At 32.6% G+C, this 12,218-nt stretch overlaps 1 protein-coding gene across 1 annotated transcript; it reads right to left on the bottom strand.

The window, feature by feature from the left end:
• Positions 1-656: 656 nt before the first annotated feature.
• Positions 657-1,595, bottom strand: LOC105865656 (olfactory receptor 6C74-like). Its single transcript, XM_012754407.2, has one exon. It carries the CDS (start codon positions 1,593-1,595, stop codon positions 657-659), a length of 939 nt encoding a protein of 312 aa, XP_012609861.2.
• Positions 1,596-12,218: the final 10,623 nt, after the last annotated feature.

The raw sequence follows: 12,218 nt of genomic DNA on the forward strand, positions 1-12,218 counted from the left end.
GGTAACTATTTTTTCAGTTCAATGCCAGTGTATTCACATAAAAAGTCCATATCGCCTACTTGTTCCTTGTACAGGATTTGAATTTTAAAATCTAGATACAAATTTAAGATCTAACATTTACTTGCTGTGTGACATTGAGATAATCTACTTAGGCTCTTTAAATTAGCTTTCAGTACCAGTCCTCTTTACTAAATGAAAAAGCCCCCTTTGGTAGGTTCACTATTATGTTTCTGGAAACATCACAAATTTAGTAAAACATTAACATTATGTGATATATGAAAGAAATCTTTCCTAGAGATTTATAAAATCAAATTAATATTTAAAGAGTTAAAAAGTGATCTATATTCTGGGCATATCTATGTTAGGAAAATATAAAGGTATTAGATTTCCAAAATGAGTTCATATTCTAAAGATGAACAAAGATAATTAAGTTGAAAGAATGAAGTCATTCTAGCAATGCATAAGACAACATCATGGATACAGAAAATATCATTACCATGATAAAACTCCAAGAGTAGATAAAATAGCTGTTTTTGAGTGACTTTACTTACTAAATCATAATACAAAAATTTAAAAGAGATATGTTGAAGGGTAGCTCATCTAGGCTACAATTTTTAATAAACTTGAGTGGTAATCTTTTATAAAAGCCAAAACTATTATTTCAAAGTAGTAAACATACATTTTTTTACTAAATTCTTCAGAGCTTGTTTCACTTGCTTATTTCTTAAGGTATATATAAAAGGATTTAATACAGGTGCAACTGAGGTGCTGAGTACTACTACTTGCTTGTTTAAAGATACCCTTTCCTCTGCAGAAGGTTTAATATACATAAAAATGCAGGTGCCATAAGAGATGGAGACAACAATCATGTGGGAGGAACAAGTAGAAAAAGCCTTCTTCCTCTGCTGAGCAGAAGGGATCTTCAGAATTGTTTTTATGATATTTGCATATGAAAACATGACCACTGTCAATGTAGTAAGGAGTGAGATAATGGCTAAAATGAAACTTAACAATTCTATGACCCGGGTGTCTGTGCAGGAGAGTTTCAGAACAGGAGAATAGTCACAAATAAAGTGGTCAATAATATTGGCATCACAGAATTCCAATCTCAAGCCCAGAATAAGTCCTGGAGAGATTGTTAACAAACCAGCCAACCAAGAGGCAATAACCAGCTGGTTGCAGACTTTGTTACTCATAATGGTTGCATAATGAAGGGGTTTGCAGATGGCCACGTAGCGGTCATAGGACATGACAGCCAACAGATAAAACTGTGATGCACCCCAAAAAATGAAAAAAAATAATTGTGTTGCACAAGCCTCATAGGAAATAGTTTTATCCATAGTCACTATGCTGACCAGGAATCTAGGGATGCAGACAGATGTCAATGAGATTTCTAAAAAGGAAAAGTTCCGAAGGAAGAAATACATGGGTGTTTTAAGTTGGACATCCAGCAAGGTGAGCAGGATAATGATCATATTTCCAGTCACACTCAGTAAATATGTTAGAAATAGAAAAATGAAAATTATAATTTGCCAGTTTGAGTCATCTGTCAGTCCTAGAAGAATGAATGTTGTCACCATTGTATGGTTTCTCATGGTTAAATTTCTTGTGAATTCCATCAGATCTGGAAAAAAATAAATGATTTATCTGTTTAAAAAGTCTTCACTCAGTATAAATTTAAACCCAAGTGCCCATCAATACATGAGTGGATTAATAAAATGTGGTATATGTATACCAGGGAGTACTACTCAGCCATAAAAATGGGTAACTAATACCTCTTGTATTATCCTGGATGGAGCTGGAGCCATTCTTCTAAGTGAAGTATTACAGGAATGAAAAAACAAGCACTGTATGTGCTCATCATTAAATTGGTGCTAATCGATCAACACATATGTGCACATATAATTAAATAAATAAATAAAGTAACATTTATAAATAGAGTAACATTTATAAATAAATAAAGTAACATTCATCAGGGATCAGGCAGGTGGGAGGGAAGCGGAGGGGATGGCTAAATTCACACCTAATGGGTGCGGTGCACATCATCTGGGGGATGGGCATGCTTGTTACCTTTGACTAAGGGAGGTGCAAAGGCAATTTATGTGAACCCCTAATAGTCTGAAATTTCAAAAAGAAAAAAAAATGACCCCTTAAAAATAGTATAACACATACAATTATGTACAGCACATAATACTTGATAATGATAATAAACTACTATGTTACTGGTTTTTTAAAAAGTGATATGAAGAATTAAGTAACTCAGTTAAAACACATATACTTTTTTTGCTTTCCTCCAGGCTTAATTCCATTTATTTTATCTCTTTTTCTGTACACTCATTTTTCTAATTCTCTTTTCACATCTTTTTTACTTTGGGAAAGAATGGTTATATTATTTCCTGTTACAAGTATCTGCACATTTCTCTACTTTAAAGTTTTGTCCAAAATACTGACACATAACTGTAATTTAACTAAATCCACAAAAAAACCATTTTTAGATTATCTTAGTTAATCCCTTTATTGTCAAAATAATCTCAGTTCCTTTTAGTGAAATATATCTTCTCTGTATATTTTTGTATATTAAATAAACTTTTTTAAATGGTAATCTTTTTTAAATCTTTTTTTTTATTTTCTGATAATAGATTTATGATTAGTTTTGGGGTTGTTTGGTACTGCTAATTAGAAATTTTTCCAAAAAAAGAACATTTATGAATTTTAGTACTGTGTAAATCTCAAAATTAGTATATAAATATGAGTTCAAAATTTTACATGAAATTTGGAGTTTATTAACTCAATTGTTTAGTCTGTTTCAATTTCATGAGTAACTTTATCAATGTAAGAAATATTTTACATTTGGTGCTATTAAAGTACTCAATCCTTAACTAACAATAAAGGAAAACATACCAGTCAAATTTTTAATAAAAATTGTTCATAATGCTATTCTAATAAACAAATTTAGATCTTCTTTAAGATATGTGCATTGAATCTTTAAAAGTGAATTAGACAAATATTTTCTTTTTCTAGTTCTACATTTAATTAGTTTAATCTTATGATCACACTTTCAGAATAAAATGGATTACATAGCATTTGCTATGTACACAAAACTACAAAATACTAAAAATACTTACTTTCCATGAACTTGACAAGGGTTTTGTATGTTGATGCATTGTGAAATTTTTCTTTGTATCATTAACCAAAAATGTAATATGAATCATTTTTCAAAAAATATGTTTCTTTCTAATTCATATTTTTTCTATCTTCTTACATTCAACGAGAACTTATTCACATTAAAATCAAGGGATATTTAATAACAAACATTTGTGGATCTTTCTTTCTCTCTCTCATCAGCTTAGATGTGATATTTTCAAAAACATTTTTCTGATTTTCCTACAAATAAAATGAATAATGTCTGAGTTCAGTCTAACTTAAAATCTGGAAACCTAATTTATTTATTAGGATCAAAATAGTAATTTTGTTGCTTTTTAAGAATTCTGGTCAATACCCAGAGTTTCTCATTCTCTCTTGAATAAAAAGGTTTTGTCTCTACAGCGCCATAAATGTATCTTTGTTCCTTAGTAATAAAGAGTATATTTACTCAGAACTAATACAGAGCTCTGGGGATTCTTGTGGAGAAGCTACTAATTGACAACTTTCATCATTAACTCTAAAAATAAAAACAAAATAGCCACGTTAATTAAGTCTAGTTATGGTATCTATAGGGAAACCTGAAATGTTGATGCTAAAATGGAGTCTAATTCCTTATAGTAGGATTTAAAGGCTGTATAAAAAACTGCAGGCTTTTCAAAGTGTCTGAGATGAGACTGGTCTAAAGAAAGAAAAAAAAAATCTAGAGGTTTTTCCTTCTTTACTCCAAAAGAAGAATAAAGATGGGAACATTGACATCTATCTAATGACAACATTGTCTGTAACATCTAATTACTAAGTATTAACAAATTGCCTCATAATATGTATTTTTAGGTCAAACATTTATTTTTTATATTCTCCACAGAACCTCATGCATGAAATATTTATTATATACTAACATAACATCCAGGAAAACAATGGCATAACTGAATTTTTAGAAAGTATCTAATAATGCAAAGTAATTAAATAAAATCCCTTTAGAAAAAAAATATCTAGATTTTTGTCAACATGTCCTCTAAGCCATGGAGATGATTTATTCCTACATTAAATATAATAAAAAGTTATAGGAAAATAAGAAAAGTAAATCTTTTATGTTTATTCTTTATTAAGAAAGCTATATTAAAATGTAAAGACTGATGAAAAACCAAATTGAATTAGTAACAGAAGAAACTAAAGAGATTTTCTACAGAGAGTAATATAAGTAATTGACTAATATATATGTATGGAAAGATAATTTCTCTGTGGAATATCAATAATATTTTAGAGAATGTTTAAAATTTAAATACTCAACAGGCACAAATGTTTCACTTTTTATGTATTAAAATATCCTCTTCACATGAGCTTTGAAACAGCAGAGAAGGATGAAATATTTATTGGAATTTGATAAGGGAAGCAAATTTATTATGAATGATATGGAATAAAATAAATTTTAAAGAAAATAGATTTATTAAGTCATATACAATAGTGTAACTTGTAAAGAAATACATGAAAGATTTTGTCTTAATTTCTGGTTGCACTCCTGAAGTTTTTGAAGAAAGCAAGGCAAGCAGTTCAGCAGAAAGCCAGATGTGAAGCAGGGGAACACCTTTTGTTTAAAGATAACAGATGACTGTAGAAACAATGATAACTAGAGAGATTAAAATTCCAAAAAAGGAAAAACTCAGAGATGACACTAGTATCTATAGGTGTTTTTCGTCACTGGGGACATTTGTTATATATGACTTTTGGCCAGAAATGAGAATCTGGGCTTGACCCTGGTAAAGACCTGCTTCTATGGGTCAAGTAAATCAAGAAAATTATTGACAGCCCACCAGATTTGGAGTGAAAAGTATATAAGCTAATGGATTTGGGAAAAGTGGCCAAATTGACTATTAAAGACCCTTTCCCTATTTTAAAGCTGTAAAGAATTGGTTTGGATTAAATTAGCAGCCTTGTTTATCTCTGTATCAGCCTCATTTATAGGTTAAAATAATAACCTATCAGAAGCATAAAAGCTTTCTAAAAATGTCTAGCATTCAAAACAAATAAATAACCAATCAAAAATATAGAGTTATAAGAACAATAAAAGACAATAGAAACAAAATCACAGATGATGCAGATATGGGAGTTAGGACACAATGATCATAAAATATTTATTATTGATATGTTTAAGGAAATAGAAAAAATGGATAAAATTATTAAAATCTTGAGATTGCAATAGATTTTAAATTTATATAAAGAAATCAATAAACTTAATAGAATTAAACATAATATGTAATTTGATGAACACAGTAAATCACTTTAATAGCAGCTGAAGACTGAAAGTGTAAATTTGAAAACAGGTAAATAATAAATACACAAAATAAAGAAAGAAAATAAGGAAATGGAGAATGAGACACATATAGAGCATAGTAGAAAGTTCTAGTATACATGTAAAGTGGCATCCCAGAAGAAGAGGAGAAAGAATACAGGGTAGAAGCAATATTCAAAGCAATAACTTCAAAGAATTTCTTGAAGTGCTAAAAAACAGAAGCAATCCAAAGATTCAAGAAGTGAACCCCATGTGAAAATCACACTCTGTGGTATCTTTATTGAAGCTCACTGAAAATTAATACTGTCAAAATTATTATAAGTTCAAAACCCTCAATATGATGGGTTTTTAAATTTCTCCAGCTAGTAACTAAACATACTTTTGCTAAAGTCTGGGCCAATGCCATAGGGGTAATATTACAGCTAATAAAAGGATGATGCACAAAAACCATATATGGTAGCTATTTCTGCTCTTCACCAATATTTCTTTCTTCTCTGGATCAATTAAGGCCCAGAAAGAAAAGGGGAAATATTACTCAGAGAAATTTCACACAAGGAACTTGTTTCTCAAGTTGGAAAAGGTGAAAGAGAAAAGAAAGAAAAGAAAAGAAAAGAAAAGAAAAGAAAAGAAAAGAAAAGAAAAGAAAAGAAAAGAAAAGAAAAGAAAAGAAAAGACAAGACAGACAAGACAAGACAAGACAAGACAAGACAAGACAAGACAAGACAAGACAAGACAAGACAAGACAAGACAAGACAAGACAAGACTGAAGTTACCCAGAGATAATAACTATCTCATGAAGAATGAGGTTTGAAAAAAAGAAAGTGTAGTATAAAACTGCTGAGGACAGATCACAAAAAGCTAATTGTTTTTACCTTGGTCATTTAGATTGTCTACTCTGGGGAAAGGGATTAATTTCCAAAATTCAGGAGCTTGGAGTAAATCCTAGGTGGAATTGGTTCTCTTATGAGGATGTGATACTGTGCGGATTCCTTCTGTTCCTGGGAACTCAGTGGAGGGGCCTCACAGAGTTAGTCTCTTATCTCTGAAAAGGGGGGCACTGCCTGTTGCTGCTTACACATCTGAGGATGATGAAATAAGCTGAAGCTTGGGACCAACTGCCTCTAGGAAATCAACTGCCACTGCTAGAGCCATCAGACAGATACTCAGACCAAGGGACAAAAAGAAAAAAATAATAATTTCCCTTCCTGTCTCCCACTTTCTAATTTTCCTATAGTGCCTCATTGACAGTGCCTATCAGCAACCTGATAGCTAAAGACATTTGGTAATGTAATTTGCAGTGTCTGCTTCCCAACATCACAGAGCTAAGTAGTAAATGCTGGGTTTGAAGACGAAAGGTAATAACAATTAACATATTTTTTTACTTTGGCATGATTTTATTTCTTTCTATTCATTATTATAGATATAATTGACTACTTTAGGCCATGAAATATAAACAGAAATAGTGTGTCACTTGCAAATGGAATTATATAATAGCCTTCACATTATTTTCTAATTTACTTTATTCCTGATGGTACTGATGATATTTAAATTATATTAACTTGAGTCCTAAATAAAGCAAGATGTGAAAGAGAGTCGTTAGCCAACCTGCACTTGACATGTGTTGGAAAGGAGAAATAATTTCGTTTTAAGAAATTGAAACATTGATGTTGTTTGTTAATGAGCACACCATAAGAAAATCTTCAGTAATATAGCAATGATGGCCTGATAAACAATTGCAGAAAAACAGTACAGTAGCAAGTATTCATATGTTTTCCTTTCTCTGCTACCCTTCTCCATTTCTAACTATTTTATTTATTTTATAACTTAAACATCATTCTTCAGGATACTAGATGGAGATTTTTCACTGAACTATAAGGGCAATGAATATTACCCAAAGAATAGAAGCAATGACAATTTGCCCTTCATTTTGGTGAAGAACTTGTTTTTGTTGTCTGAGAGACAGTTACTATATTAGAGTATGCTGCTCTTTCTAAAGTTGTTTTTCTTAAGATTTAATATGGGTAAAAGTTTTTATTGGGGTAATTTATCAAAAGAAAAACCTTTACTACGTACCATGTATTTACTAATCTACTTCTTTCCTACCATTTTTCTAGATGAAGAGATGGGGGGAAAATGCTTTTTCAAGTCCTAGTTTCTTTAGGAAAATTATGGCTTCCTAAATATAAATCTTTCCACACATCTTCTAAAAACAATAGAGTACAAAGAAGAATAAATAAGATTACCAATAGCCCAAGCCCTGAGCATCACTAAACAACTAGAAAAATCATCTCCAAGACCACACACCAAAGCAAGGAGTAATGCAGGAATTTTGTGATTAGAGGAAAGTTAATTGGAGTCTTACATGTGAAAAAATAAATAAATAAATAAAAACTGATAATATCAATGAAGTTTCATTTCTTTGAAGTTTCATCTCTTTGTTGTTATTAGATGGAAAAAATAATGAAGTTGGTGCATCAGAGTGCTAATTACTAAGGAGTCCAAAGAAAAGAGATTAGAAAGCTTACAAGATGTGAACTGCCTTTCTTTAAGGCATAACTTCTGAGGCAGAGTTAGGTACCTTATACTAGTTTTCTATCCTGTATAATAAATAACCACAAACTTAGCACCTCCAGAAGGGCACACATGTATTGTCTCACAGTTTCTCTAAATCAGAAACCTGGGCACTGTTTAGCTGGGTGTTCTGCAAAGCTGCAATCAAGGTGTCTTGAGGGGTGGATTTTTATATGAAGGATTAACTGTGGATGGGTTCACTTCCAAAATTACTTATGTTGTCAGCAAAATAACATATTTTATAACTGTAGAATTTATGGAATCTTGTTTCTCAAGAGCAAGCAATGGAGGAAAACATTATAGAAAGTTAGCCAGCAAGAGTCTTTTATAATATATCATAATCATGAGAGTGAAATTACATCATCTTTGCCATCTTGCAGCATGGCAATATTCATTGGTTAGACGTACGCCATTGGCCGGGCGTGGTGGCTCACGCCTATAATCCTAGCACTCTGCGAGGCAGACGCGGGCGGATCGCTCAAGGTCAGGAGTTCGAAACCAGCCTAAGCGAGACCCCGTATCTACCAAAAATAGAAATAAATTAATCAACCAACTAAAAAAATATATACAAAAAATTAGCCGGGCATGGTGGTGCATGCCTGTAGTCCCAGCTACTCGGGAGGCTGAGGCAGCAGGATTGCTTGAGCCCAGGAGATTGAGGTTGCTGTGAGCCAGGCTGACACCATGGCACTCACTCTAGCCTGGGCAACACAGTGAGACTCTGTCTCAAAAAAGAAAAAAAAGAAGTAAGCCATGGCCCTGCCCACACTCATAGAGAAGAGACTACACAAGGCTGTAAACACCAAGAGTTGAAGATCAAGGGTATTATCTTAAATTCTAACTGCTAGGCGTCTTGGAAAAAAGATATTTTCCTGGGAGCTAGGTGGTGAAAGTTAAAAAACAAAACAAGAAAAGGCTCCTAAAACTGAAATATGCTGAATATAACATTTACAGAATATCAGAAAAGAAATAAATGCATTATTTTCCTTTAAAACTACTGCCATTTATGGAAAGTTCTCTTGAAATAAGACAAACAGCCTAAGTCACCCCCCGTCTTATAGATTCACCTGCTATAGCACATCCAGGTAAACACAAACATAATTCTAACTTCAAAAAGAATTTGAATCCAGTCCCCATAAAAAATATACTATAAGAAAACAAAAAGTGAGAATAAAGCAATTCAGTAGTTGAAAACAATGTGCCTGACACAAAATTGTCTAATAAGAACTATTAGACAAATATGATTAAATGGTATATAATCTTTGCTTGCTTTATTTTCTAATGTGAAACAAACAATACCTAAGGAGTTCTTTAGGTAATCAATTTTATGAGTATTACGTTCATATTATACTCTCTCAATTTTTATTGTATCTAAATGATGTGCCTATCTACTACCCATATTTTGCCTAAAAAAGGTGCTCAATATGATTTTATTAACCAATAAAACATTTGAATAGTGCATTTCATATCCTTGTGGCCCTTTCCTCTTGCTATTTTCTGCTTCTTCACATGTTTTTGTGTTATTGGATCTTGTTATCTTGGCAAATAATTATCTCAGATTAAAAAATTATTGACGATATGAACTCCAAGATAATTCTAAGACTATTATTTCCTCATTATTGTTGTTTGCATTGTACACCTCTCTGATGTTTAATTGTAAAAAAAAATTATTTGCAAATGATACATAATTAAAATTATTGAATTTAACTTCACAATTCAGTCACCACTACCATCTCTCTCCAGAGACATTTTAATTCTGTTTTCCTACAAGTATCTCTTGTGAATATTTTGAAGGAGGGGGGAAAAAGCAGATTACTATCAGTCTGCTTCTTTTGGAGAGCATATTTAAAAAAACAAGCTTTCTTGCTGGGAGGTAAGGACCGAATAAAAAAGATGACAACCCATATTTCTTTCACAAGAGTTATTGAGACACAAGTAAAATAAAATATCGGTAGGTTTTCCTAGCATCCAGAGTATAAGTGTAATAAGATTTTGTTATCTTAATGAAAATTTGGGAGGAAATGACATACTAAATGTCTGGCTTTGTCTTGTACAACTTTGGATATTCCTCATACACCTCCAACCATTTTCATTCATAGGCCTTGCAGCTCATGTCTTTTCCATAGCTGTTATTTCTTTATTTTCACTCATAATTTGGGCCCTCTCCTTCGTATGAACTAAGAGCTTCACTTAATTGATTAGGAAAATATACGACTGTATCTTCTCTGTTCGCCTGTTCCACTGTAAGTATTTCCCAGATTCTGACGAAGATCCCAGATTTTCTTTCTTTCTTTCTCTCTTTCTTTCCTTTTCTTCCTTCTTCCCTCTCTCCCCTTACTCTCTCTCCTCTCCTCTCCTCCTCTCCTCCCCTCTCTTCCCCTCTTCTCTCCTCTCCTGTCTCTCTCTCTCTCTTATCCACATTCCAGGAAACCTTGATCTCTGGTCTGAATTCCTGCACTGTAAACAAATGCAAACTGCTCATTTTGCTGCTGCCCTTTTCCACTTCCACAGCCTCTAGCTTTATTCCTAAATAATAAATTAGTACCAGTGACAATGTTACTCAATGAAAAATTTTGTAATACTATCTAAGCTTCAGACTCATCCCACTGATTGGGACACCCAGATTTGTCAGTGTGTCACCAACTCTTTCTTTGATAACCAGTTGCAGGACCTCTTGGATACTCTGCTAGAGTCTGGCTGTGGCACCTTCTAACAGCAACTGGGATGATGTCACCTTCCTGTCAGGGCCTCTCCTATTTCAGGAATAAAAACCAGAATTTTCTATTGGATTCAGTCCCACAATGGGTTCCATTTTACTGTATATAACCAGGATCCTCTTGCCAAATTTTGCCTACTCACTAAATAAATGTGTTGATATGTTAAGAAAATCAAGGCAGAAATAGGTTGGGAAGACTATGAAACGTTCCAAAAGTAAAACATCAAATATTGACACTCAATAATGTAAAGCAATTCAGCATTTGGGCTTGAGCAGTCAAACTAGGACCTGACACGGGATTACATAATTGTAAGTATGTTTCCATTTTTTGCCTCATTTATTTTTTCCATTTTATAACCAATTTATAACCTAGATCCTTTAACTTTGGCTGTTATGATATCTTTTATAAAATGATGAATTATTTAATTCAAAGAGTAAAAATTTTGACAAGTTTGTAAAACTTTTAAAAATTGTTTCTTTCCTTAGGATTATATAAATATTAGTTTTGATGGTTCTCATTCATTTCTTATCAATTCTCTATATAGACAAGACTAACATTAAATATCTTTAAAAATTGTGAAAAACAACTCTAAAAATGTGTCAAAATACATTATTTTCAGAAAATCAGAAGATGTGGTCATTGCTATCGTATCTTTAAAAAATAAAAGAATATTTTACATTTTAAAGTTTTTGCCTAGCTTTTACACATATAAGGTCATTTTTTAAAAAAGTAAAACACATTTGGTAAGTATATTTTTATTATACAGATGCATCTATTAGATCTATCAAATACCTCACTTTATATTAAATGACTAATGAGCTATAAGACAACTACCAGATTTTTTTATTTGTGCATGGTTAACATATATTTTCCGAATTCAGTACAACTTGGGTCTAGTTTGTTTTATTATAGGCCTTATATGTTTCTTTATTTATTTATTTTATTTTTATTTTAGCGTATTATGGGGGTATAAGTGTTAAGGTTACATATATTGCCCGTGTTCCCCTCCCCCCTCGAGTAAGAGCTTCAAGCATGTCCATTCCCCAAACGTTGCACATCTTACCCATTGTGGTTGCATATACCCATCCCCTCCTCCCCCCTCCACCCTCCCGACACCCGATAAATGTTACTCCTATATGTCCACTTAGGTGTTGATCCGTTAATACCAATTTGCTGGTGAGTACATGTGGTGCTTGTTTTTCCATTCTTGAGATACTTCACTTAGTAGAATGGGTTCCAGCTGTATCCAGGAATATACAAGAGGTACTATGTCACCATTGTTTCTTAAAGCTGAGTAGTATTCCATGGTATACATATACCACATTGTATTAATCCACTCATGAATTGATGGGCACTTGGGTTGTTTCCACAGCTTTGCAATTGTGGATTGTGCTGCTATAAACATTCGAGTGCAGGTGTCTTTTTAATAAAGTGACTTTTGATCTTTTGGGTAGATGCCCAGTAGTGGAATTGCTGGATCAAATGGTAGATCTACTTTA

This window comes from Microcebus murinus, chromosome 10, assembly GCF_040939455.1.
Source record: "Microcebus murinus isolate Inina chromosome 10, M.murinus_Inina_mat1.0, whole genome shotgun sequence".
NCBI classification, from domain to species: Eukaryota; Metazoa; Chordata; class Mammalia; order Primates; family Cheirogaleidae; genus Microcebus; species Microcebus murinus.

What these genes read in the sequence shown, in the direction of transcription:
- LOC105865656 (XM_012754407.2), bottom strand. Translation starts at nt 1,595, where the DNA reads ATGAGAAACCATACAATGGTGACAACATTCATTCTTCTAGGACTGACA.